This window comes from Dipodomys spectabilis, unplaced genomic scaffold (assembly GCF_019054845.1).
Source record: "Dipodomys spectabilis isolate Male_0828 unplaced genomic scaffold, ASM1905484v1 ptg000495l, whole genome shotgun sequence".
Lineage (NCBI taxonomy): Eukaryota > Metazoa > Chordata > Mammalia > Rodentia > Heteromyidae > Dipodomys > Dipodomys spectabilis.
This window is the reverse complement of record NW_024871172.1, coordinates 777,850-803,702: the sequence shown is the minus strand read 5'-3', so window position 1 is coordinate 803,702 and position 25,853 is coordinate 777,850. Positions and strand designations below refer to the sequence as shown.

Here is a 25,853-nt window from a genome sequence, read left to right as displayed (position 1 = left end):
CGCCGGGGCTCCCCCCAGCCTCCTCCTCCTCCTCCTCCAGAACTGATGGGCGGGGAGAGAGACAGACAGACACAGGCGCGCACGCGCAGAATCTGGGTAAGGGACCAACTGTGAAGTTCAGGACCAGCAGCAGCTGCACCTTTATGCACATTACAGGCTGGGTGGGCAGAGCGCCTGGCCCCGGGGAAGCCACTGTTATCACTATAAAACCCAGAGGAAAAGAGGGGCAAGTGCAAGTCCAGGACACGGGCCAAGGTCAGGCAGAGAGGTCGCTGTTGTCAAAACGCTCTTGGTCATAGACTTCAGCCACCACCTTTCGGCCAGCAAACCAGCGGCCGTTGAGGGCCTGGATGGCCTTGTGAGTCTCTGAGGCCATGGAAAACTCCACAAAGATCTTGACGATGATCTCCGCGTCCTCCTCCTCGCCCTGCTTCTCCTGGTAGATGATGACGCGGTTCACAGCACCAAACTTGCCGCACTCCTCCGTCACCTCCCCTTCCAGGTCGTCGTCAATGTCCTTGGGGTCCACCATGTTACGGAGAACCATGACTGTAGACTGTGGGGGAGAGGCCAGCTGAGCACTATGGCATGCCTGGACCCCCCCCCCCCCCCAAGCTCCCACTCAGCACCGGAAACAGGCCTGCCACCTACCTCCTGCTTCCGGAGTAACTTCTGCATGACCATGTGGCGGGCACTGCTGCCCGAGATGCTCATGTGCTCCTGCTCACTCAACATCTCTGGCCGTTCCGACTCTGGAAACAACTCCTCCTCTTCCTTCTCCTTCTTGGGCTCCAGGAGACCCAGCGTTGGGGGGCTGGCCAGGATGGGGTTCACCACTCCCACAGAGGGGATGGTAACCGGAATGGGAGGACGGGCTGGGGTCACACCTGCAGCAAAACCAGGTCCCACAGTCACTCTCTGACTCCCCCGCGCCGCCCCCCTCCCCCCAAAAAAGCTCTTCTTGGAAAGCAACAGATCTTTGGTCAGCCATGGCTGGCCTGCCCCAAGCGCAAAGGGTCACACCCGAGTGAGCGTGAGGCCGGAAGTGGAGAACGGCTGGAGGCGGAGCCTGGAGGCAAGGGTGAAGAAACAGAAGTGCCAGTCCACTCACTCACCCGTGATGACTCCGGGAGCCTGGGCAGCCATGACAGCTTGGGGCAAAGCCCCCAGAGGCTGGGCCAGGGTCAGTGCTGGAGACACCAGTCCAGGCGTGGCCAAGGTACCTAGCACCGCTGCTCCAGCCACTGCTTCCTGCAACCCAAAAGACCCCCACGCTCAGTTCCCAGACTGGCCACCTCCACCCAAGACCACATGAAGAGCCAGTCCCCAAAAGAGCAGCAGGTTGGTCCACCCACTGTCAAACAGCCCTCACCTGAGCTGTAATCTTGGCTGTGGCTGCAGCTGCGGCCACAGCAGCAGCAGGCGGGAGGCCTCCAGGTGTGGCAGGTGTTAGCAGGGGCATGGGGGGGGTGACGGCCTTGCCCACCCGCAAGTACTGGCCACCCAGATCAAAGAGGTTCATGGAGGACACAGCATCCTGGGACGACTGGGCCTTCTCATACTCTGCAGGGCGGGAGCAGCAGTGAGGAGGGCCAGCCCTAGCACTAGGCCGTCCTCTCCCCCCCTTGGGAGCCTCCAACTCACCAATGAAGCCATAGCCCTTATGCTTGCCAGTCGTGGGGTCTCGGGCCAACGTGCAAGACTTGATCTTTCCAAAAGCCTCAAATACACTTTTGATATCGTCATCTGAGAGGTCCTGGTGCACAGAGGCCACGTAGATGCGGTTGAAGGCCCGCGCCTCCTCAGCCAGCTGGTCTATGATGGGCTGGGCCTGCCCGATGTTGCTGGGCCTGCCCACCTGGTGAAGACGCCGGGATGAAACAAACTCTCAGCCCAGGCGGTCACTGCAGGCATCTGTGGAGCCGCTCTGCGCGCTGGCGGGGCGCTCCACATCCTCAACTCAGCCCCAAAACGGACGCCCTCGCCCTCACCTTGATGTTTCTGCCACCCAACATCACTGAGTTCATCTGCTCCAAAGCCAGCTGAGCCGCCTCTGGGACTTCATACTCCACGAAGGCAAAGCCCTAGACGAAGGGAAGCAGGGTCATGCCGAGACAATCCAAGGAGGAAGCCTGGCCTGGCCTGGCGCAGCTAGCACAGACCTGGCCTGCTCACCTTGTGCTTCATGGTGACAGAGTCCCAGGACATGTCAATGCTCTTGATGGGGCCAAAAGGGGCGAAGGCCTGGCGAATGGTGTCTTCTCCTAACTCGTAGTAGATAGAGCCCACGTAGACTCGGCACATGATGGCCAGTGCCCGCTGCCGCTGAGCTGCCATCTGCAGCAGGACAGAAGGAGAGAGAGCCACTGGCTTGTCAGGAGGGCAGGAGGCTTAGCAGCCCTTTCCCCTCCTCGTCCACCCACCCAGCTCTGCTGTGGGGAGGGTTCCCCACACAGCAGCAGAGTGTAGGTTCGGCCCCTGCAGGCAGGGCGCAGGGGTCAACAGGACCCCGCCCTGAAGAAGGCAGGCCAAGCCGAACAGCAGGACACAGACACACCCCAGTCCACCTAGGTCCCAGGCACACTGTGCCAGCAAAGCTGACAGGCGGTCAGGAGGCAGGGCTGAAGCCCTACCCCCCAGTCCACCCTTTCAGTCTGGGGGCCGAGTACCCTGGGCTGGGCTGGGAGATCCTCCCACCATCCCAGCCAAGTATTATGTCAGAAGAGGGAAGGAGGTGCTGTCCAGGCCAAAAGGACCCATTGGTATGGCCAGAAAAGAGGGAGGCAGAAGACAGCAGCCACTGCCCAGAAGAGACCCCAGGGGAGGAGTTCAGGAGCCCAGTGGGTTCCTGGGGAGAATGAGGAGCAGCTGCTCATGCAGGGCTGACTCAGGCGGGACTCAGTGCTCCGCTCTCCTCATCCCAATACTCCCTACCCAAGAGAGCTGCCTGCAGCCCTGCCCATGGCCCTCAGAGCCGGCCCAGGCAAGAGCCACTGGCCTGGCCCCCAGGAACATCATGATCATGAGATGGCAGAGAAGCCAACGGAGACGTTTCTGGGCTCCTGAGGGCAGGGGAGCTGACAGGCCCAGCAGGCGCAGGACCCTGGCTGTGAGCTGGCCACTGTGAGTAACAAAGGTCATCCCCGCGGACAGGCCTCACAGGAGAGGCGCCAGGCCGGGGCTGCCAGAGCCCTGCCTGCACACGAGGAAGGACTCCTCTCTCCCTAAGGAAGGTCCCAGTGGCCAGAGACCAGCTTGCTTCTCCAGACAATAGCAACCTCAGCAGAGTGGAGCCAAGTGAGGCATCTGCCCTGCCCCAGGACCCCCCACGCTGGGGCCTGGCTTTCCTGAAACTAGGAGCTCCCTGAAGTGGGACTGGCCCTTCTGCAAAGCCAGCTCCTAAGAGACCTCAGGTTCCGGCTCAGCCCAAGGACCCTGACAGTCGCCCGGCAGGCTCTCCAGACGGACAGCACGGCTGCCCGTCAGGTCAAGGCCCCAGAGAGGGCCATGTGCTCCTTTCAGGGCAAGAGGCAGCACGCGGCTCTCCTGGCACGCCTCCCACAGCCCCGTTTCCTCAGAGGCGTCCCCACCACACGAAGGCCCCCATAAAGAGCCACTTCTTCCCCTCAGGGTCTCCCTAGGACGGGACTGGCCGCCTCAGCCTGCCGCTGGCGAGGGAGGGCACCTTTCCCAGGCTTCCCTGCTCGCGGTGGCCAGCGCCACAGAGCCTCTACCCCTTGCCAAAAGCCAGGCCCCTGGCCCAAGTTTCTGCGTGTCCTTCCTTCCCTCTCTCGCTTGCTTGGGTCCCCTGCCCCCTCCCCCTCCCTCCTCCCTCCCTCCAGAGTCTGATGGGGCCAGTTAGGGCCTCTCTCTCCTCAGAGGCCTGACCCCAACCCGTGAGCCCAGAGCCTGGAGACGGAGAGCTGGTGGCCCACAGAGTGCCCCTGCGTGTGGCAGCGGGGCACAGAGCCCGGCACTGGCAGCTACCCTCCCTGGCTGGCTGCCGCGGCTGCCCTCCGCAGTTACCTGGCCGGTTAGTTTTAAGACGGGCCCTCAGAGCAGATGGAGGCCTCCCCAGGGGCGGTCCCGGGGTGGGTGCCCACACCATGGCCCCGCCATGCCTGGCGCTCTGCTGCGCTCGTCCAGAGCTGGCGGGCAGGGCCGGCCAGGGGAGCAAGGTCCCCAGCAGTGGGCTGCACTGCCCCCCTCTAGCCCTGACTAAGGACATGAGCCCCGGAAGAAGTGAGCATTTCTATTGACCGATTGCAAAGGTGAGAGAGGATCTCCAAAGCCCATTGTCACTGCTGCCATCTGAAAGACAGTAAAGACAGAGTTCAGTCTGTTGGAGCCGAGCAGTCTCCCGCTCTTGTCAATACCTCACGCAGACAGCGGCAAGGCCCGGAGTCCCCGCCCTGCCAGGGAGGCCCGCCTGTCTTCCCACACGGCCGGCCACTCTGGCTGGCCGCCAGCACCTGCCCAGGGGGGGCCTCAGAGCCCCCGGTGCCCCGCCCGCAGCCTTTGCAGAAGGGCTGTTGAGGGCAGAAGGGAGGGAGAAGGGATGGACGAGCAAGTGCAGTGAACAGCCAGGAACATCTCCTGACAGTATTGATATCTCAGGGCTGGGCCTGGGGGGGGGAGGGGGGGGAAGCTAAGGAAAAGGCTCAAGGCCCAGGAACCTGTCGGTCTTTTACAGGCCTTTTCCCAGAGATTGCAGCCTCCAGCCTCCAGCAGAGCCACTGGAAGCACTCCCAGACTGTGCCCTCAGTCCTGGGTCCAGCCCTGATGGTCTGGACTACGGAAGGGGTGGGGGCTGACCTCGGGGCAGGAAGGAACACAGCCCCGTGCCACCACCAAGTCTAGCACAGCCCGGGGGGCAAGGACGTGGGCAGCCCCAGAGGCCGCGGGGGGGGGGGGGGGGGGGGGGGGGGAGGGGATGCAAGGACGACTGGGCAGCACTTCAGAGGAGCAGGAGGAGGGGGAGGAGAAGGCCACAGCGAGCAACAGACAGGAGAGCTGGGCTGCTTGTGCCTCAGCGAGGACCCCGAGGGTCCCGAAAATGAGCCTTGCGAGTCTGAGTCCTAACACCTGTGGGGGCTGCCAGCTGCAGGCACAGGAGGAGAAGAGAAGAGGAGGAAATGGCGAGGCGGTGGGGAGGGGCAGTGAGGGCTTCCCGGCCCAGGCTGGGTGGACAGCTCCAGCACAGCCACCCGAGGCGGTGGCAGCCGAGTGGAGGGGGCGGCACTCACCTGCAGGTTGGTGAGCTGCTGCTGCTGGTGCGCGATGGTCTGCTTCACCAGCACACTCTTGATGCTCTGCTCCATGGCGTACTTCTTGGCCTGTGAGACACAGTGGTGAGAAGCGCTGGGAGGTCTGGCCTGCAGGGAGAGGCCGGCCCCGCAGGCCAGGCCAAGCCGCGTGCCACGGCGCCCAGCGGCGCGCTCACCTTCTGCAGGGCCTCCTGCTGCTCAGGCGTCAGGGGAGGCAGCCCCAGCTTGGCGCCGGTACTCTGCCCATTCTCCATCTTGATGGAGTCTGTGCCCTGGATGGGAAGCAGAGGAGTGTTCAGCAGCCAACTCAAGGTCTCCCTCACGTGGCCCTTTTCCCCAGACCACGCACGGACTGTCCCCTGTCAGGATGCTGCTGGGCCCACGGGAGAGAGGCAGATGGAGGCAGGTGCCTCGGAGCCCTGGGCCTGCCCAGGGTGCTCGCAGAGCCTGGACCACATGGTCTCCTCAGAAGCCAGGAGAGGCAGAAGTGGTGGGATGGGATCCGGCCCCCTACAGTCAGCCTGACCCCGTCTCCATCTACTGCTCTAGAAAGCCAGCCTCAGGTGTCCTCCAGGGCAGGGAGAGGAAAGAACAAGTTCTCAGTCCCAAGCCATCAAGCACTCTGGCCTCATGGCTTTAAGGCACAGACGTGGCTTCCCTGAGGGCCCCACACGGTGAGGATGAGCAAGGAGCCGCCCACCTGCCGGCCCGCCTGCCGGCCCCATCCCTGGCTGGCGGGCACCAGGCACACCTAGAGAACCTGGGTGTGCTCCCAGGCCCCGCAAGGCCTGTGTGGGGATGCTCAGCCCACCCCCACCGAGTGCCGTGCTCAGCTGACAGAGGGAAGCCAGGGGAAGAGTAGCCTCAGGGGACAGCACAGCAGACACCAGGAGAACAGAAGGTGCTGACCACGGCAGCTGTAGACCTGTCAAAGCCATTTCCAAGCTGCTTACAGGCAGAACTCGGCCATGTAAATGGGTAGAGAAGCCCCCTGTCAGAGCCAGCAGAGCATGGGGTTGGGGAGGAGGGAAGACACACCAGTGCGCCAGTGTGTGACCTCAAAAAGACCATCACAGCCTGAGGCTTCCAGATGTATTCTTGAGAGGAATGGTAGAGGAGAAAGGAAGGTCCCAACACAAGAGTAATGAACAAAGACCGAACTACAACAAGAGGCAGGCAGAAACGAGCTGACTCAAATCCCAAGAATCCCTCTGTCTGCCCAAGTGCTGCGTTTCCAGCCCAGGTCGAAAGATGAAAACTTTACAAGTCCTCCCCCCAAATCGGAGGCCCACGTGTGCCCTCAGGGCCCTGCGGGCCAGGCGGGGCAGCCAACCGTGGCCCGCCCAGCTGGCCCCAAGCCTGCTCCTCCTCAGTGGGAGAGGGCCCGAGGGCCGGACCGCCAGAGCAAGCTGTCACCATGGAAATCTATGCCTGTCCCCCTTGGCCCCTAGAAACTTTTCAATCTCTTCTTTGTCTTGGAGAACAAAAGGCTCTTTTCCCATCAATGGCTGTCTGGCAGGCCCTGGCTGGCCGGGAGCTTCAGCCCCCACAGCTTCCCAGGATGCAAGCTGCGTGCCATGTTCCTGTCCCTCCCCAGGGTGTCTGGGGACCAGGAGGAGGGCTTACCTCAAGAGGTAAGCCCTAGCCACATCCTTGAGGCCTGCTGGGACTCTGGAGATGTGCACTGCCTCAGAAACGCCACAGAACTGACTGCCCAGCAACAACAGCCCAGCACCCCAGCCCAGAGGAGCCACTCCCACAGGCGGCAGGCAGGGGAGGGCTTGTCCCGTGGGCACCCACCCCGAGGCTGGCGTGAAGGAAAGGTGGGGGCTGAGTCCACCACACCTATGTTTAGACTCCCACGGTCTCTGCTCTGAACTAAAACAGAATAGAAATGGCCCCTTCTGCCTCTAAACACAATGGGTCCCATTTGGTTCTGCGTAGAGCTCATTTGGCTAAAAATGAGCACAGCTGAGGTCTCCAGTGCCCCCAAGTGGCCAACCCACTGCCAGGTCTGGCCCGGAGCGGATGCATTCACAGGGGAAAGGCTGGGCTGGAGCAGGCAAGGCCGGCAGTCTTGTAGGCAGTCTCTGCCCAAAGGCACAGAAGCACCCTGAACTCCTCACCTGCCCCGGGCCCAGGCCGTTGTGGGCCCAGGACACAAATGCAGGCAGGCAGACAGGTGGGTCTGAGGAGGAGGGTGCACAAGGTCAGTACCTGCGGAGGTTTCCATTTGTCTCCTGCTGCCACCACTGCCGCCGCTGCCGCTGGCTCCGACCCCCCTCCTTGCTGGCCATTGACCTGCTGCAGGCAGGAAGGAGACATTGTAACCAACACTCACACAACCTCATCCAGGCCCTCTCTCCTCTTCTCTCCCCGCGGGTGAGTCAAGGTCAGGCAGAGGCACAGGATGGCCAGCTCCAGCTCACACCTGAGTAGTCCCAGCCTTCACTCCCACCCGGTACTGTCTCTCAAGCCCACCTGAAGCTGACAGAAAGCAGAGCAGATTCCAGGGCAGGCGCAAACTAGCAGTGCATTTCCAGGAAAAAACAAAAAAACGAAACAGAGAAGAAAGGGCAAGCTGGGCACTGGTAGCTCACACCTGTCATGCTAGCTACTCAGGAGGCTGAGATCTGAGGATCACAGTTCGAAGCCAGCCCAGGCAGGAAAGCTTGTGAAACTCTTTACTGCCACTAAAAACTACCAAAGAAAAGCCCGAAGTGGAACTGTATCTCAAATGGTGGAGTGCGAGAGAGCAAACAGTGCTCTAGCCCCACACGCAGGAAATCCTCTGGGCCAAGCCCGATAAGGACACCAGCTGGCTGTGTCCTCCAGCCTCCCCAGGCGCAGGGGTGGTCTGCCCCTCGGCTCTTGCACAGGTGGGCCAGGCCTCCCTCCGCAGCAGGCGCTGTTCAGATTCTTAGGAGGGTAATAGCTTGGCTCTCCACCACCCACCAAGACCAACACTCGGAGAAGAGAGGGAATTGCTGTGCAGAGAAAGCTCTCAGGGAGTAGCGAGCGGATGGCAAAGGGCAGGACAGACCCAGGCAGAGGTGGACCACTGGCGGGAGTGGGGGGACATGGCCCTCAAACCTACTCTGCACTCACCCTGCTCCTAGCTCAAGGATATGACCCGCAGAGGGCTAAGGGCATGAAAGGATACATGCACAAAGAGGAGGGCCTGGTCAGGGCACACCTCTGAAAGACCTCGGTGACCAAGGATGGCTCTATTAGCACCCAGCCTTGCCTGCAACACTGCCAATGCAGCAGCAGCACTGCTAGAAACGGCACCTCAGAGTCAAAGGAAAGGGGGCCTCTGTGACACAGCCCACTCACAAAGCAAAGACTGCCGACACCCACAATGAAAGCACGCTCCAGGCCCTGCCCTGGACTCACAGCAGCAGGTGAGACTGCAGCGTGCATACATTTCCTGCTTTGCCCGGCCACTGTCCTAGCCAACACAAGGACGGGCACAGCTGGGATGACACAGCTGAGGTGAGAGCTCTGGCCCACTCTGGACACGGAACAACGCGTCATCACCACTCTCGCCGGAGCCTGGAACTCCTCTCTAACCAGCCACTGCAGAGCCCGGAGAAAGCCGCCACTTTACCAGATAGCACATGCTGTCACCTTGACAGTGGAATTGTAAGCTGTGCAGTCACAGGACTCCCTAGCACCAGGTGTGGGAACCCCCTGAGGGGCAGTCCTGCTGAGGGACTCGGGGGTGGCCAATCCCAGCTGCTACCTTCAGCAGCCCACAACAAAAAGTACTGCAACTGGGAAGAAAAGTTAAGTGACCTGTGATAAACAACGAGATTTTGGGCCCCAGGCTCCTCAGTCCTAAAGGGGAATGGCCTACCTCTAGGACAGTTTAAAGATTTACTGAATCACATCCACCAAGTCCTCCACACAGGAAGACTGCCACAGGTACTTGTTACTACTACCATCAGTAATATCAGCATGGCTGTAAAATATTGCTTCTCATCTGTTAAGGCCCCTTTACATGCTTAATCCATAGCCAGGATTTTTGCTAAGCTCTGCAGATGCTGCAAAAACAAGGAACTGGGAAATACAACTCTCGAGAGCCTCATGGTCAAGTGCTGGCAACGAACTCTCCATTGGGTGCCTCCTAAGCTAATCCTGTAGTAGCAAGCACTAAGTGCAGCATGGGAAGAGTTGACGGGGGCATTCTAGGCTGTGGCACCCAGGGAAGGCCTCCTTTGTGAGAAGACATGAGCAGGAACTTCAGGAGGTAAAGGTGGCGGCTGTACCCATGCAAGGAAAGAAGGAACTCAAGGGAAAATACCCTGAGTGGGAACAGAGTGGGTGGTCAGAACAAAGAATAAGTCAAACAGTGAAGACTGAACTTTTGATGTGAAAGGGCTGTTATTTCTGCAGCTACCAGGCAGGATAGGTCTGAGGAGAGGAAGTCCTTCTCTGTCTTCCTGCATCCACAACAGATCTCTGTCAGGCAGGGTCCAGGCACTCCAAGAGGTGAAGCACCAGCACACAGAGAACAAGCTCTCATTATGCTCAATCAGGATAACGGGGACTAGAGAACCTTTCCAGACATCTTTCCACCCAAAAGCTGGGCTAGGGTGTAGCTCAGTGGTAGGGTACACTCAGCATGGGAAAGGCCCTGGGTTCATCCTCAGATCTGTTCCCCTAAAACAAAGGAGGAAGGGGGAGGGGGGGAGGGAGTAGGAGAGAAAGGGACAGGGGAGGGGGGAGGGGAGAGGAAGAAGGGCCAGCCTCTCAAGCTGTATAAGCATGGGCCTGGACAGGTAAAGAACAGGTACTAACCTGGAGAAGGTTTGGAGACAACAAACACCTCCCTGGGAACTACTGCTTCGGGGTCAGATTTACACCTGTGTCCATCCTGACACTGACTTGGTGGTGACCTGTCAGCATGCACAGTGCGGCGGTGCCCAGCTCGGCCTCAGTCCCGGGAGCACAGGGCTCTCTGCGGAAGCCATCGCTTTGCTACGCCCTCCCTGACCACATCCCGACCTCGACCCCGAGCTTCCTCTCCTCAACCCCGACTGCCAGGTCCTTCCCTATGGCTTTCTCCTCCAGTAGACCATCCGGCTCTGCTGTGAGGGCCACGTGGCCACGCACCGAGCTTGTCCCTCACAAGCCTGCACCTCGTGTTCCCTCATCCCGTCCCACCAGAGAAAGGTACGGTTCCCAGCCCAGGGCCCGGCGGTGACAGCCTGTGTGCCCTCTGACCCGGCAGTCCCGCCTCCACGTACCCGCCCGGGTCTCAGACCTTCTCGCCAGGAGGTGGCCTGGGTGGGGGGAGGCTCGGGCACCCCTCCCCGCCCGGCCCGCGAGGTGGGCGTGGGGCCCTGCGACCCTGGGCCCCGCCGCCCCGTCGACTCCCGGCGCAAGGCCTACGCTGCCTCCCCACTGGACCCCAAGGCCGCGCCGGGGCTCGGAGCAGGGCGCGGAGGCGGCGTCCAGAGAGCGCGGAGCCACAGGCCGGGGCCCGCAGGGCCGCAGCGCGGGTCCGGCCCGGCCCGGGCGGGGCGGGCGAGGCGCCCCGCGGAGCCCGGCCCCACCCCGCCCGCGGAGCCCGGCCCACTCCCGGCCGCCGGAAGCTGCTGTCCACAGGCCGGAAGCTCGGCCGCGGCCCGCAGCGGCCGGCCCGCCCCCCGCGCGCCCCGCGCTGCGCGGAGGCCGCCGCGGCCCCGGGGGAGGCCCTGCGCCCGGGCCGGCGGACGACGCGCCCCGGCCGCCCGGGCCCACCCCGCGGCCGGAGGGGCCCGCTTACCAGAGCTATGGTCGCCGTCGCCATCTTGCGCCCGTCGCGGCCGCCGCGCGCGCCACACACTCCGGCTCCTTCCGCAGTCTCGCGCGATCTGGGGGCCAGCGAAGGAATTCTCGCGATAAGAGGTCTTTTTCGAGCGACGTGGAAGGAGAGAGGAAGTCACTTCCGGGGCGGGGAAAGGTGGTCAACGCCCCCGGGGCGGGGCCGCGCGGGGGAGCGGGCGTGTCGCCCGCAGCTCCGCCGCCGGGGGCCGCGCGGGGCGGACCCGGGAGCTCCCCTCCGTCCCGGCTGGTCGGGCGTCGCTCGCGTCCGCTGCCCAGTGGCTCACAGAGCCGGCTTGCCGGGCGCGCGGCGCCGGGACAGCCGGAGCCGCCTGCGGGAGGGCCAGAGCTCCGTCCCCTAGGCCGAGCGCTATTTCCGAAGGCCCCGAGGCTCAGGCCGGCGTCCCCGCTACCCCCGCGGCTGGCGGCTGGGGATTATGGTCCAGGCAGGAAAGTCTTTTCCCCAGTTAACTACCCAAAAGGCTGGAAGTGTCCGTGTGACTTAAGCGCTAGCCTCGGGCGGCACCCTGGCTCTGAGTTCAAGCCCCAGCGCTGGCGCGTGTGCACATTCAGTCATGCACACACACACACAGGCTCCAGGCGTTCATCTGTGATGGGGGAAGAGCTCACAGCCCAGTGCCAAGACCCCAAACCAGGTGTCCGTTTGCAAGAGAACGAATACGTAAACTCCCACAACTCAGCTTCCTGAGGCTAGCGTCGTCACCGGACAGGCAGTCTCTCTTCAACTTTGAGTAACTACAGTGGAATATAGACATCTCTAGCAATATATGACAGTATTTCTGTCCGTAAGCCCCTCTATAGTGACAGAAAAGATTCACAAAGGCAAAGCCTGTGAGTGCAGCGGTGGAATGTTGTAGAACTGAAGGGGTTAGGACAGCAGAGCTGCTCCCGTCGGCTGGATGGAGGAGGTCCCGTCACAGCAGCTCATGTGATAGTGCTGCTGGAAAAAGCAGGCCTCTTCCCCCGCTGCTGGTGCAGGCAGGCACCGCCTGGGAGTGGGTTCTGGGAGAGGAGCCCTGAGATCTGGCTCTGTTTCAAATGTTGGAACATGAGGGCTGGGAAAGTAGCTTAGTGGAAGAGTGCTTGCCTAGCATGCATGAGGCCCTGGGGTTGATTCCTCAGTACCACATACACAGAAAAAGCCAGAAGTGGCACGTAACTCAGGTGGTAAGAAGCTCAGGGACAGTGCCCAGGCCCTGAGTTCAGGCCCCAGGACTGGCAAAACAAACAACAAAACAAGTTGGAGCATGAGTGAGACTGCTGCCCCTCCCCCACTCCCGGAGGCTGACCTCACACCTGCCATTCAGGTTCCTCCAAGAGGAGGTCTCTCTGTACTTCCCAAGTTGGAAGGTAAGACCAGCAGCTGGGGTTGCCTAGAATGGCCCAGCCAGACCCTGGCCTTAAATCTTAGCAGGTGGGAAGTTCCAGCCATGAACTCTCAAGCAGCACTGGACAGCACTGGATCACCAGGCACAAAAGGAGGAGGGAATGAGACTCAGAACTAAGGGCCTGTGTTCCCACAACCCCACCAAGAGACATGTAGGTAGGAAAAGCATGGCTCTAGACTAGCCTGAGCAAAAAGTGAAAGCAGAAAGAGATGGGGGCATGGCTCAGGCGATTGAGCTCTTATTTAGCAAGGGTGAGGCCCTGAGTTCAAAACCCCAGGGCTACCAAAAGACAGAAAGAACCAAAGCAATAAAGAAAGCTGAGGAAAGAAAAAAATAAAGCTAAAGGACATCCTCAGAGGTATCCAAGATGTTGCATCCAAAAAACAAGAACTGACATATAAAGAATATTCATCAAGTGAGTTTTTCCAAATGAAAAATTTCACGAAAAGAGTCAGCAATTAGATATGCCCTTGAAAGATGAACTTGAGACCATCCAGAATGCAAAACAGCAAAACCAAGTAGCAAGAAAACAGAAGCTAGTCTCCATGGCTTAGGACCAGCCAGAACACCACAGCCTGGGGGCCAGGATGGCTGAGGGGTGGGGCTCACCACCACAGCTAGAGGGAGCCCTGTGCGTGGTGGCAACTTGATAGAGATGAAGAGCACTGGGCACAGGTCCTTGATTGCCGGTCTCGCTTCTTCTCACACCTGGAGCTCATAACCGCTGTTGCAGCTGCCCTCTGCAATGGGTCCTACTGCCACGGCTCCAGCCATAGCACAGAGAGCAGCAGTTCAGTTCTGGAGTCTAGCCTCTCACCCCCATAACACCTCTAGGAAAGCAAATCCAGCAGGGTACTAGTGGCCGGTGCCTATAAGCTACTCGGGAGATTGAGATCTGAGGATCGTGGCTTGAAGCCAGACCAGGTAAGAAAGTTTTTAAGACTTATCTCCAATAAACCACTCAGAAAAAAGCCAGAAGTGGCGCTGTGTCTCAAGTGGTAGAGTGCTCACCTTGAGGAAAAAAAAAAAAGCGGGGGGGGGGGGGAGAGATAATGGGACAACAAGGGAAGGGAAGGAGTAACTGATCAACATGTAATATACTCATTGCCTTATGTAACTGTAACCCCTCTGTACAGCATTTTTACACACACACACACACCAAAGACGAACAGGCAGACTCCATGACTTTGCATGTATCCTCTCAGGAGACAGCCCCTCTTCAAAGGGATGAGAGGAATGCTTGGGCTGTAGAGACAACAGAATGGGCTCCAGGCACCCAGGGAAAGTATCCTAGGATGGCAGCGGGGCGCAGGGCTCACTTGATGAGACTCAGGAAAACAAGAAACTGTTTGATTATGCCCATTGCATGGAGAGGCGGTCCATTTCTCAAAGAGTATCTAAAGACGAATGGCAGACACACAAAACCAAGTCAAAAAAATTATCCACTCCAGGGATACAACAGTTGTGCAAGAGAGAAAATACAACACAGGACACCTCGTTCTCCGGGGACACCTGTGACAATGCAGCTGGATAATCCACAGATGGCAGTGACCTGGCCCTGCAGGGAGAGGCTGGCAGGGGTGGCAGATGAGCCCTGCAGATGGCACTGCGGACACCGCTGTCCACCCCCCACAAAGCCCAAGACCAAAACATTCTTTTCATTGTTAATTTATTTGGTATGCCTTGGCAATTTTCTTTGTTTGGGTTTGGGCTTTTGGTTAAAGCAGCAGTGTTTTTTTCTGTTGTTGTTGGTGGTGGTGGTCATGGGGCTTGAACTCTGGGTCTGGGCGCTGTCCGTAAGCTCTTCAGCTCAAGACAAGCACTCTACCACTTGAGCCACAGCAGCACTTTTAGTTTTCTGAGTGATTTATTGGAGATAAGTCTCATGGACTTTCTTGCTTGGGCTGACTTTGAACCATGATCCTCAGATCTCAGCCTCCTGAGTAGTGAGGATGACAGGCATGAGCCACCGGCACTCGGCTAGCAGTGTGGTTTTTGAGAAACACATTCTAAGTGCCTGAAGAAAACCTAGGAGAATTGAATTTGGGGATGATCAGAGAACAGACTAGATTTCTTAGCGATTGACCCCAAAAGATGATTCCACTTTTAAGACAGTTTACATGTAATTCCGGAAAGATAACACTTAAAAGGAAACTCAACAAAGACTGAAGGAAGTTCGGCACTGGAAATGCTGGTGCTTTCCAGCTCATTTAATCGCTGCTTCAATCGCTTATGGAAACTGTGTAAGACTAGCCAGCTCCCAGAATTCCCGTTATATGAGATGTACAATTTCATACTGGAAAGTAGGAGGATCTGAAGAAGTTTGTAAAGCTATTGGAATGTTAAAGATAACCTGAAATCCATTCTAGTTCATTTATTTGATATGCCTGCTTTGCAAGTTTTAATTCTGGCTTTTGGTTAAGGTGGTGTGGTAAGCAGAACACCCCCCCCCCCCCCAAAAATTGTCAGTTCCTTAACCAGAATTACCAGTTGCCGTTAATCTACAGGGCAGAGGGTGCTTTGTGGATGTGGTGGATTTACAGAGCTTGTGAGGGGTTATTGGGTGGGCCTGATCTAATCACAGGAATCCTCAGGGAGATGGAGATGATAGGTTTACAGCGGATTCAACTGGGTGCTGCTGGCCTTGATGTAGAGGAAGGAGGGAGCAAGATGGTGGGTGAGCCTAGAAGCTAAGAGTGGCCTTCAGTTGACTTAAGAAACCTGGGCCCTACCATGGCCAGGAAGTGAATTTTGTCAGCACTTGAATGAGCAGGAAGTAGATTCCACCAGAACCTCCGAGAAGACATACAATGAAAGTCAATGTAACACTTGATTTAGTCTGGTAGGACCCTGGGTGTTCTTCCCACCCACAGAATCATCATAAGCGTGTGTTTATCTTGAGTCACTAAGTTTGTGATGTTCGGCAGCTATATACAACTAGTACAGTGGTGAGCCTTCCTGGTTTGACATTTGAAATGCTTAAAAAGGAAGTTGAATGCATGAAGTTTACGCATACAAGTTAAAACACCTTGACTATTAACTAAGATGGAAACTGGAACACAGGCAGTGCCAGAAACCAAGGTGGTGTGAGCATCCCGTGGGTGGCCTGACAGCGCCGCAGGAGCCCAGTGCGAGAGACAGGCGGCCAGGGGGCCCAGGCCACAGCTGCCGGGGAGCGGGGAGGGGCGCAGGAGGCAGTCTTGTGTGAATGGAAGATCAGGGATGGGGCTCGGCGGTCTGCCCAGAGCCCCCAGCCCCCGGGGCGTTGCTGACTGCAGGCTCCATCCTGCTTCTCTGGCCAGCTGGCTCCCAGCTCAACGCTGCACACGCACCAAACCGGGTCACAGCTTGCTCTCCGGGTTCCCGGCCTGGGTCTGTTGTGCCAATGGTGGGTGCCTGCTCTCCCTGCCAGATGTGGCAGGCTCCCTGGCAGAGGTCTGTCCAGGGCTGACCCCTGCCCTCCCTCCACCCCTCACCCACGCTCCCTCGCTCTGCTGAGCTCCACCCCCACCCCTGGGGCCCAGCGCTGCTCAGGGAGACTCCAGGCCCACCAGCAGGCCCAGGATTCATTCACTCGGGAGAGCCAGCCGAGGGCAGCTCTGGGGGGCGCCAGCCTCTCCCAAGTGGGGCCACCCTGAGCCGCAGCGCCACGCTGGGATTCCAGGGCTGTGTGGGTCAAGCCTGGGTCCCCCGGTACTTGAGGAACGTGCTCTCCAGGAAGGCGGCCAGCTTCGCCCTGTCGTCCTGCAGTGGGGAGCGAGGCGTGGCAGACGGAGGTGAGAGGCAGAAAGCCGCCGCCCCCCCCCCTGCTGCCCACCTCGCCCACCCATGCAGGAAGCCGTAGTGCACCAGCTCTGCTGCGAGGTCCTGGGTGCCCCCCCGCCCCCCCACCCCCCTCCCTGCTGCCCACCTCATGCAGGAAGCCGTAGTGCACCAGCTCTGCGGCGAGGTCCTGGGCGCTGTCGGCTGCAGCAAGGACGGGGCAGAGGGTGCGTGAGGTGGCAGCACTGGGCAGCCTGGGCCCCAGCCACCACCCGTGTCCCCGGCCAGCCTACTTGGGAGCAGGTCGTAGGTCAACTGCCTGTGCAGCCTGTCCTCCAGCACCAAAAGCAGCGTGAGCTGGAGGCGGGAGGGTGTGGTTGGGCCGGGCAGCGGGGCCCAGCCCGCCTGCCCGGCCCGGCCCAGGGCCCTGCTCACATGCCAGCGTGCCTTGTCCTCGCTCCTCTCCAGGTTACACTGCATCTGGACCACCTGGGAGCAAGGCCACCATGAGGGCAGCTCAGCAACCAGGCCAGAGGGGACAGCTGAGGCCGCACGCGAGCGGGCGGCATCTTCAAGAACACCCAGAGAGCCCAGCCCATTGCCTGTGCCTGGGCACGAGGCAAGCCTGCAGGAGGAGGCATCGGGCCTGGGCGCTGAGGGATGAACGGGAGCTTCGCTCGGGCAAAGAACACTGGACACGCAGGGGACGATGGGACATGAAGCCAGGGCCTTGTGGACGGGAGGGAGTGGAGAGGAAGGAGACAGGGTGCCTGGCACATGGTCCAGGTGAGGGCTACAAAAGACTTAGCTCAGGGCCGCAGCAGTGGAACACAACGGAGGCCAAAGCCCCTGGAGCCACGGAGTGTGGGCAGGACCAGGAGGGGAGGGGAGGGGGCCCGGCCATGCCTTGCAGGAGAGGGTGTGGGGACATGTGGGTTCTGGTGAGTTTTGGGAAAGTCCCAGGATGCAGGTATTAGGAATTAGCTGGCTTCAGGGGTAAGATCTGACAGATGAGGTTGACACTGCTAGGGATAGACTGGTATCTGGCTAGGGAGCAAGGTCTCTGAAAAGAAGGGTCCCAGTTTGATTTTCAAGGCCTAAGCCCTCCTGGTGGCATCAGTATGGGCCTGACCTGTGGCCTGGAGGAGGGCCAGCAGGGTGTGAGGACTCACCTTCCTGGTCTCTGAGTCGAAGGGCTCTGGCGTGGGGGTCTTGGCCTTCTGGGCTTCCTCCGGCGGTGGGACTAACACACGCGGCAGCCCTAAGGGCCTCGCAGCCGCGAAATTCATCAGCGGGTAGATCCCGTTCCTGGGGACACAGCAGAGGGTGTCTGGGGCCTGGGCCTGGCAGCGCTCATGCCTCAGCCTCCTTCAGCGCTCACCTGACATCCTCCAAGAACTTGTCCAGCTCCAGGAACGAGACCTCCGAGTACCTGGTGTAGGTGGGAGACACATGAGGGGCAGGCGTGGGGGGCACTGGGGAGCTGCCGGGAGCCTCCGCCCGGCTCCTCACCGCCACTGTGTCGGGGGCCCGTGGGGCTGAGGCATCTCTGCCAGCACTGCGTGCAGATCCATTGCTTTGGTCTTTTCTTCCACCACATTTTCAGGCATGAGATCTGCGGTCCGTAGGAATGCATAGGGCGGTGGGCCTCAGGCGGGGAGCCCACAGGTCCTGCAGGGCCCCGCCCCCACCCAGCCCGCCTCCCCTCACACTGGTGCTGGATGAAGCAGTGGGCAGCCAGCAGCTTCAGCGAGTGCACCTCAAAGAGCACACGGTGGAAGAGGAGGTTGTGAGCGGAGGGTCGGCGGGCAGGGTCTCGGGCCAGGCAGGACAGGATGAACTCCTGGGGTGTGGGGAGGAGAAGCAGTTGGTGGGTGGAGGCTCTAGTCCCATAGAGAGGGAAAGGGGTGCTGTGAGGACCCCAGGTCTTTGTAATTTGCCCTTTGCTGGGCCTGAGAACCTGGTCCTCACAAAACTCCCTTCCCCAGAGCCCCAATCCCACAGCCCTCCCTCCCCCAGAGCTCCAATCCCACAGCCTTCCCTCCCCCAGAGCCCCAATCCCACAGCCCTCCCTTCCCCAGAGCCCCAATCCCACAGCCCTCCCTTCCCCAGAGCCCCAATCCCACAGCCCTCCCTTCCCCAGAGCCCCAATCCCACAGCCCTTCCCTTCCCCAGAGCCTCAATCCCACAGCCCTCCCTTCCCCAGAGCCCCAATCCCACAGTCCTCCCTCCCCCAGAGCCCCAATCCCACAGCCCCTCCCTTCCCCAGAGCCCCAATCCCACAGCCCCTCCCTTCCCCAGAGCCTCAATCCCACAGCCCCTCCCTTCCCCAGAGCCCCAATCCCACAGTCCTCCCTCCCCCAGAGCCCCAATCCCACAGCCCTCCCTTCCCCAGAGCCCCAGTCCCACAGCCTTCCCTTCCCAGAGCCCCAATCCCACAGCCCCTCCCTTCCCCAGAGCCCCAATCCCACAGCCCTCCCTTCCCCAGAGCCCCAATCCCACAGCCCTCCCTTCCCCAGAGCCCCAATCCCACAGCCCCTCCCTTCCCCAGAGCCCCAATCCCACAGCCCTCCCTTCCCCAGAGCCCCAATCCCACAGCCCTCCCTTTCCCAGAGCCCCAATCCCACAGCGCCTCCCTCCCCCAGAGCCCCAATCCCACAGCCCCTCCCTTCCCCAGAGCCCCAATCCCACAGCCCTTCCCTTCCTCAGGGATGCAGCTGAGCACACAGGTGAGCATGCAGGGGAAGGCAGTGCACCAGCAGCCCAGCCAGGCCCTGACTCGAGGGCCTTGAGGACAAGTTAGGGCCTGGGCTCCGCAGCCACACTCTACAATCCTTGACTGGCAGGAGCAATGAGCTCCAGTGAGCCCTCCTCTGGGAGGGAGGGCGGGGGAGAGGGTCCTCCAGGCAGCAGCTGGCTCACCCTCAGCTGTCCTGATTGGCTAACCCCTTTAGCCTGCTCCAAGCACCTCGCCGGCCTCCTTGGCCACCTAGAGCCAGGCTCAAGGGCAGGACGAGCACTCACCCGCATGTTGGGGTCACTCAGCGAGTGCCTGGCTCGAGCAATGGCCTCCTCTGTGACTCGGGTGTCCCCGTTGGCCTGGATCTCCAGAACAGCCATCTGGGGTGCAGCCGGGATGGAGCACAGGTAAGGTGGGGGGAGAGCCCACTGGAAAGGGGCTGGGAGGGGTGCTACTACCTCCAGGGCACACATCCCAAAGGAGAAGATGTCCACCGCCGTCCCATCGTTGACCTCTGCACGGGGGAGGTGGGGGCAGGTGGGAATGGTGGCTGTGTGAGCAGGGGGCGTGGGCCGCCCTGGACTGCCCACCCTGGCCTCACTGCCCCGGCCTCACTGCCCCTGGCTGCCCACCCTGGACTGTCCGCCCCAGACTCACCACCGTACTCCGGAGGGAAGAAGTGCAGGTTCCGTTGCTCCTCACGCTCGGCCCTGATGGGGCTGCGGAGGTCGTCTGGGAGCACTAGGGAAGAGCGTGGGGCTGAGCACAGCGCTTCCCCACGCACCCTGGGATCCCCTCAGAGGCCCCACGCACCATTGGAGAAGATCCTGTACCACACTGCGCGGGCCACAGCGGAGAGGATGAACGTCAGCAGGCAGCGTCACCAACCACTTCTGCCCTAGGCTCCCTGAGATTCCCTAGACCTACCCCCACCCCTGACCCCGCCCCCCCCACCCCTGCCCCCCTGCCCTGGCCCTGCCAGCACCGGAGCCGATCTTGATGAGGCCGTTGTGCTGAATGAAGATGGTGTCACTGGTCAGGTTTCCGTGGATAATGGGGGGGCTGCAGGCATGCAGAAAACTGGGGACGTGGTGGGGAGGAGAAGGCGCCAGGTCAGAGGGCGGGGGAGAGATGAGGCCCACTGGGACAAGCCGAGCAAACCCAGGCCTCACCTGAGCGCCGACAGGATCTGCGTGCACCAGCGTTTCCAGGCCTGGCGGTGGACGCATGGCTCCGTTGGGTGGGTGCAGACACGGCTGGGCCTGTGGAGCCTGCCTGCCGCCCTGGCCCTGTCCGGAGCTGCCCTGAGCCCCCCACTGCCCCGCCCCTGCCCCGTCCCAGACCTTCCAGGTCCCCTCCTGGCCCACTCCCCGTACCCGTGTGTTCATGGCCTTGTGATTCTTCTTGGTCTTTTTGAGGAACTGCTTGAGGCTGCCCGAGGACACGTACTCGGTGATGAAGATGAGCTGCGGGGCGGGTGCGGGAGCTCTGCCGTTTCAGGGGGCAGCCCACGGCCCGGCGCCCCAGGAGCCCCCAGCCCCCTCACACGCGCCCCGGCTCACCCTGGCACGAGCCGTGGAGGAGTCTAGCCAGTACTTGTGAAGTTTCACGATGTTGGGGTGGTCCACCAGCGCCAGCTGCTCGAACATGGTCTGGATCTTCTCCTGGGGAGGGGGACGGTCACCTGGCCGCCTTCGGCCAGGCACGGGGGTGGAGGGGCAGCCATTCTCACCTCGTGGGCCGCGAAGGCCTTCCTGTTGCCGAAGTGGAGCTCATTCCACACCACTTCCACCCCCTCCTCCGTGTCCATGGCCAGGAAGGTGCTCTGGATCCCGGGCATGTTCCCCTGGTTCACCTGCCGGTGGGAGCGGGGTACGTGTGCGGCGGGGTGGGGCACGCGGTCCCTGCCCCCCGCCCACGGGCCCGGTGTGCGCCGCAGGCCCAGACCCGCTCCTCGAGGAGCCGGGGCACTGGAGAGGGGCTGGCCCCGGGCGCAGGCCCCGCGGCCCGGCGGCCCCTCGGCGCCCACCTGCTCCCTCCGCTTCTGCCAGCGGCCGCACGGGCTCTCCTCCAGGATGTCGCTCTCGTCCTCGCTCTCGTCCTCCCGCTCCCGCTCGCGGCCCCGCCTCGGCGCCCGCTCCGGAGCCGCCATGGCTCGGCGGGCCCAGCCACCGCCCTCCGCGCGATCCGCCGCCCGGCGCCGCTCGGCTCCTTCGGCGCTGGACCCGCGCCCGGCCGCGCGGCCCGGAACCCGCGGAGCCGCCGCCTCCAGCCCGGGCTCGGCCAGGGAGTCGGCGGTGCGGGCTGGTGCGGACTGGGGGTGGAGCCGGCCCGCCCCTTCGGAGCCGCCTCGGGGGCGGGGCTGGAGCGCCGCTCTGGGAAGGGCCGCCCCGGCCCGCCCCGGCCCGCCCCGCCCCGCCCCGGCCGCACAATCTGCCCAGGTTGTCCAAGCCCCGCCCTGACGTCCAGGCCCCGCCCAAGTCCCAATCTGCTCGACACTAGGGCCCCGCCCATCCGCACAAGTCCCGCCCATATCGCCCAGGACACACCTATCACAAGGTACCCGCTCAGGAAGCCACGCCCTCGCGAGCACCGCCCCTCGCAGAGGCCCCGCCCCTCGCAGAGGCCCCGCCCCTCGCAGAGGCCCCGCCCAGACAGCGGGGTGGGGTTCTTGTCCCAGCCCTGCGCCCGTGGCGCGCGACCCCGACCGGGGCACCGCGCACCGTCTCCGCCCGGCTCCCCCAGCAGGGTTCTTCCCGCCCGCTTCCTCGCCGCCCTCGCCCTGGGGTGGGCCCCGCGGAGCCCCCGCTTCGCTGGCAGTGAACCCCCAGCGTCCAAACGGGGGGGGGGGACGGCCGCGTTCCTGCAGGAGCCCCGTGGGCCCCGAAGGGGAACTCGCCGTGCGCGCCGGCTACCGGGGTCCCCCTCCCGCGCTCCCGGGGTCCCCCTCCCGAGCTCCCGGGGTCCCCCTTCCGCGCTCCCGGGGTCCCCCTCCGCGCCAGCATCGGGGCGGTGGGCTTGGGTTCGTCACCGCCCGAATGCCTGGCTCCCCCGGCCCGATGTGTCCGGCCTGCCCAAGTGTCAGCCCCAGAGTCCGCGCCCCTGCGCCCTCGCCCCACGACCCCCGTCGCCCCAAGCCCCAGCACCCGCGCCCCGCGCCCCCACAGAGCCACCCGGCTGGCCCGGCCTCTCCTCACCGGAAGAGGATGGGCTCCGCAGGGTGGGAGGCTGAAACCCAGCCCATCCACGGAGCCGGGTCCCGCGCCCCGCGTGATTGGTGTCTTTGCGGGGCCACCCGAGTGCCGGAGCAATGAGTGGGGTCCGCGCCTGCTCGGTGCCACAACCAAGGGCACGGCGGGGGCACGCATCGCCAGCCCTTTGCTTGGCCGTAGCAAATGGCGCCTGCGCCCTCGTGCCTTTCTGAGGCCTAGGAGCCCTAATAATGACTCGCCAGAGCCCAGGCTCGTGCTGGGATGCCGGCCGGGCCTCTCCTTCCTTGGAGGACCAAATCCAGGCCCTCACAGTTGGCCTGACACCCAGCCCTGTGGCCTGCCCCGCGGCCTGGGCCTCAGCTGTTTGCCCACCAGGCCAGGGAGGGCAGCAAGGCCTTCCTCTGCCAGCGCTCCCAGCGTGCCCTTGGGTCCTGGTCACCTGTCACCCCTCAGACAGGCAGCACCGCCGCTCCCAAGCCTAACCTCCTTCCACTTTCTCCATGGTGGCTTGTGGTACTCAAAGGCTTCCTTCTGTGTCCTGATTCCTCCTGGAGCTCCGGGCAGATGTCTGCTCCTTCCCCTGCTCAAGACAAGGCCTGGCACACAGCAGACCCTCGCAAACATACTGACCAGTTCTGTGGGTGGGCAGGGCACAGGCCTAGGCAGGTTATCTAAGGAGACAGCATCCTCATCCCTGGGACCTGGAACATGGCCTTGTTTGAAAGGAGGGAGGGTGAACAGAGGAGGAACCCACGCCAGACGGCAGAGACGGAGGGCGGCAGAGACGGAGGGTGTGTTGCAGGAACCGGTGACTGTGGGCTGCTGGGGTGCGGAGAGCCTCCAGCCCTGCCCGCGCCATGGCTGAGGAAGGCTAGGAGAGATTTGCGTTGTTTAAAGCCTAGACTCACAATGAGAACAACGACACACGGATACACTTCGGAGGAAGGCATGGCTTCATATTCCCTGAGGGTCATTCGGAGCCTCCCACTGGTGTGGGGAGGAGGGTGGCTTGCTCTCTCCATTCCTGCTTTCTGACCCGTCACACCTGGAAGGTCAGCTGGCTCCCTGGGCTTGGGCAGGTGTCCCAGATGCAGTAGGAAAAAGCCGGGGGGGGGGGGAGCTGGAGTGAGAGGTGCCTAGAGGTCCCTCACCATTCCCTGTCTGCCCCGGGGCCCTACTGCCTGGTAGGCAGCGCCTGCTGGGGATGGGCAGACTGGACTTGAAGACTCGCTTCTGCGATGGTGGCAGTGGAAGGGGCTAGCCCCTGTGAGAGGAGGGCCATGACCCTGCCCTTTGTTCTCATTCTAAGGAAGCCAGCATGGAGGTTGTGGTCTGCCCTGGGGGACCAGGTGGCAAGAAACTGCTGCTGCCAGACAAGAGTCCGTGAGGGCCTCTTGGACCCGTCCCTCCATAGCGTGGTGAGCGGGAGGTAGATTTGGGTGGCAGTGAGCATGTGTTCAGAAGGACCAAAGGAATGTAAATGACCAATTGTTTCAAGAGAGATTTCAGGGGGATGTCACCATTCTTAATCTTGTGAAGTGGAGGCAGAAGATGGCATTGTCTAAACAGAAGGCCAGGGGTGCTCTTGACAGCTGCTCCTGTATTGGAGGCCCTCTGTGATGGAACATCACCATAGTTACCAAATCGCCTTAGAGGAACATTAGACTTCATGGTTTTAGTCATGGCAACAATTTGTCAAAAAGACCAAATTGCGCTTTGTCAAGAGAGTGGTAAAATAAAGTTGACACGGCGTCATATCATCTGAGGAGAATTTTTTTCTTCTCAAGGTGAGCGCTCCACCACTTGAGCCACAGATGCATTTATGGCTTTTTTTCTGGTGGTTCATTAGAACCACAGGGTTCTCACAGGCTTTCCTGTTCAGTTGGACTTAGGACCGTGATCCTCAGATCTAGGCCCACTGGATAGCAGGCTTATGGTGTGAGCCGCCGGCACCCGGTAGGACACCAGAATGCTGTGGATGTCAGGATCCTGGTGGAGTAACCGGGACCACCTAGCACTAGGAGTGCAGGATGCTTGCCAAGCTGAGGCTGGACTTTGAGGAGGAAAAGAAAGACCAGTGTGGCCGCCCGTGTCTACAGTCCCAACAGCTGGGAACTGCAGCCGGGAATCCTGTGCTCCCAGCAGCCTGAGCTACATAGAAGGAGGCTGTCTCAGAAAACAACAAAACAAAACCAAACCCACAAATGGAAACCAAAAGCCTGGTAGGTTCTAGTTCCCCTGATTCGGTGCTGGGTGATTCTGGACTTAATTTGGCCCATCTGTTTGTCTAGGTTAGCTTTAACCTGGGCTTAAGTGACCCTTCGGTCTCAGCCTGACGAAGACCTGGGACTACTCTGAGCTCTGTCTTCAGATGGCCACAAAGATCCCACAATCCCGGTGCCCCCCCACACCCCCAGACTCTACATCCCCCCGTGCACCCGATTCCTCACACCTGCCTGGGCGTCAGCCCGCTGTGGCTGGCACGAGCTTCCTGACCCCAGCGTGGCTGGTGTGGGCCTCTTGACTGAGGACCCGTTGTGGAGTCGGTGCCTCATGTCCCAGCCTGCCCTGGGACATGAGTGGCTGGGCCCCCCGGGCCTCCGCTCACTGTGTGTCAAGTTGGAATTGTAATCCGGGCCCCACCAAGTGTGGCACCCTGGCCTGGCCTTCCTCCTCCTCGGGATACAGCTGGAGGCTCCCGGAGGCAGCTGGACCAGTGAGGGGCGGAGCTCAGAGACCCAGGCCAGGTGCATCTGCGGACTGCGTGCTCCCTGCCACATCAACAGCTTTGGCCTGAGGACGGCGTCGCCCCAGCCCTGCGGTGGGCACGGGAAGCCCAAGTCCAGAGAGACTCGCTTGGTCCTCTTCTGAGCTGGACAGTATGAGGGAAACGGCCTCTCTGTCCCTTGCACTGTCCCAGGCCTGCCGGAGGAGGCCCCTCTGCTCTTGGGATTCGTCGCGCCTGGGGTGGAGTTTGAAAGAGAATGGATGTGGGGAAGACTGCCTCGGAAGGTGGCCACACAGTCCAAACCTGACCAGGAGGCACCCTGGCCCAGGACGCCGTCGGCCTCGCAGGGCTGACGGGAGTCCAGCGCGCCCCGGGAGGCTACAGAAACATACAAACGATCGGCCAACGACTCAATGTCCCTAGTACTAGCACAAACAAGTCTGGGGAAAGGAAATTGACCAATGGCAGTGTGTCCATGGCCCACTTCAGGTCCACAGGATCTCTGCGTGCTGTGGGGACCAGGAGTGGGGACCTAGACTCCCACAACGGAACCACAGCCTTGTGAAGACCACGCTGACAGAGCGCTACGTTGCCCAAGGCTTGACATTGCTGTTTACCTTATTTAATCTTCATGTTAAGAATTCATAGTTTTGGAGATGAGCCTTCAAAAAGCTGAACTCAAAGTCAGATGCTGATGGCTCATGCCTGTGACCCCAGCTACTTGTGAGGCTGAGAGGGGGTGGATTTACAGTTCCAGAACAAAGTAGGCAGCAAAGTCTCTGCAGCTGCTTTTCCATGGAAGGAAACCAGATGTGTCACCGGAGGAGCAAGGGAACTGCCCTGGGGGGGAGGGGGATGTAGGGGGGTGTGGAGGGGTGTGGGGGATGAGGGGGGGGAGCAAGGGAACCGCCCTGGGTGGGGGGG

General features: G+C 61.3%; 2 protein-coding genes across 6 annotated transcripts; both read right to left on the bottom strand.

Annotated features, from left to right (window-relative positions):
• Positions 1-111: 111 nt before the first annotated feature.
• On the bottom strand, positions 112-11,148 carry Puf60 (poly(U) binding splicing factor 60). 4 transcript variants are annotated; one of them, XM_042669450.1, is made up of 12 exons: positions 11,041-11,148; positions 7,485-7,571; positions 5,444-5,539; positions 5,247-5,336; positions 4,261-4,311; positions 2,176-2,337; positions 1,992-2,084; positions 1,645-1,858; positions 1,373-1,563; positions 1,116-1,251; positions 652-887; positions 112-556 (listed from the first exon to the last, which is right to left on the bottom strand). In XM_042669450.1, exons 1-12 carry the CDS (start codon positions 11,062-11,064, stop codon positions 257-259), a joined length of 1,680 nt encoding a protein of 559 aa, XP_042525384.1. In that variant the 5' UTR covers positions 11,065-11,148; the 3' UTR covers positions 112-256. The 4 variants fall into 4 exon arrangements, with proteins under 4 accessions (XP_042525384.1, XP_042525385.1, XP_042525386.1 ...); XM_042669451.1 differs by having other exon boundaries at positions 7,485-7,568; positions 11,041-11,108; XM_042669452.1 differs by lacking the exon at positions 4,261-4,311.
• Nrbp2 (nuclear receptor binding protein 2) lies at positions 8,548-21,226 on the bottom strand. 2 transcript variants are annotated; one of them, XR_006145821.1, is made up of 19 exons: positions 21,019-21,226; positions 20,722-20,844; positions 20,552-20,653; positions 20,366-20,455; positions 20,162-20,202; positions 19,975-20,069; positions 19,803-19,826; positions 19,647-19,730; positions 19,448-19,503; positions 19,274-19,369; positions 17,960-18,092; positions 17,762-17,864; positions 17,631-17,681; positions 17,422-17,557; positions 16,685-16,738; positions 16,543-16,606; positions 16,398-16,453; positions 15,209-16,231; positions 8,548-8,558 (listed from the first exon to the last, which is right to left on the bottom strand). XR_006145821.1 is itself a non-coding variant. In XM_042669454.1 (18 exons), the coding sequence occupies exons 1-18, from the start codon at positions 21,139-21,141 to the stop codon at positions 16,163-16,165; spliced, it is 1,500 nt and encodes a 499-aa protein (XP_042525388.1). In that variant the 5' UTR covers positions 21,142-21,226; the 3' UTR covers positions 14,663-16,162. The 2 variants fall into 2 exon arrangements, 1 of the variants encoding a protein (XP_042525388.1); XM_042669454.1 differs by lacking the exon at positions 8,548-8,558 and having other exon boundaries at positions 14,663-16,231.
• Positions 21,227-25,853: the final 4,627 nt, after the last annotated feature.

Excerpts from the sequence above, each read along its gene's own strand:
- Nrbp2 (XM_042669454.1), bottom strand. The coding sequence starts at position 21,141 with ATGGCGGCTCCGGAGCGGGCGCCGAGGCGGGGCCGCGAGCGGGAGCGG. Across the intron at positions 20,845-21,018 it reads GGCAGAAGCGGAGGGAGCAG|GTGAACCAGGGGAACATGCC; the intron begins GTGGGCGCCGAG and ends TCCCACCGGCAG. Across the intron at positions 19,827-19,974 it reads CCTCATCAAGATCGGCTCCG|TGTGGTACAGGATCTTCTCC; the intron begins GTGCTGGCAGGG and ends TGGCCCGCGCAG.
- Puf60 (XM_042669450.1), bottom strand. The coding sequence starts at position 11,064 with ATGGCGACGGCGACCATAGCTCTG. Across the intron at positions 1,252-1,372 it reads CAGCCAAGATTACAGCTCAG|GAAGCAGTGGCTGGAGCAGC; the intron begins GTGAGGGCTGTT and ends TTTGGGTTGCAG. Across the intron at positions 557-651 it reads AGTTACTCCGGAAGCAGGAG|TCTACAGTCATGGTTCTCCG; the intron begins GTAGGTGGCAGG and ends TCTCCCCCACAG.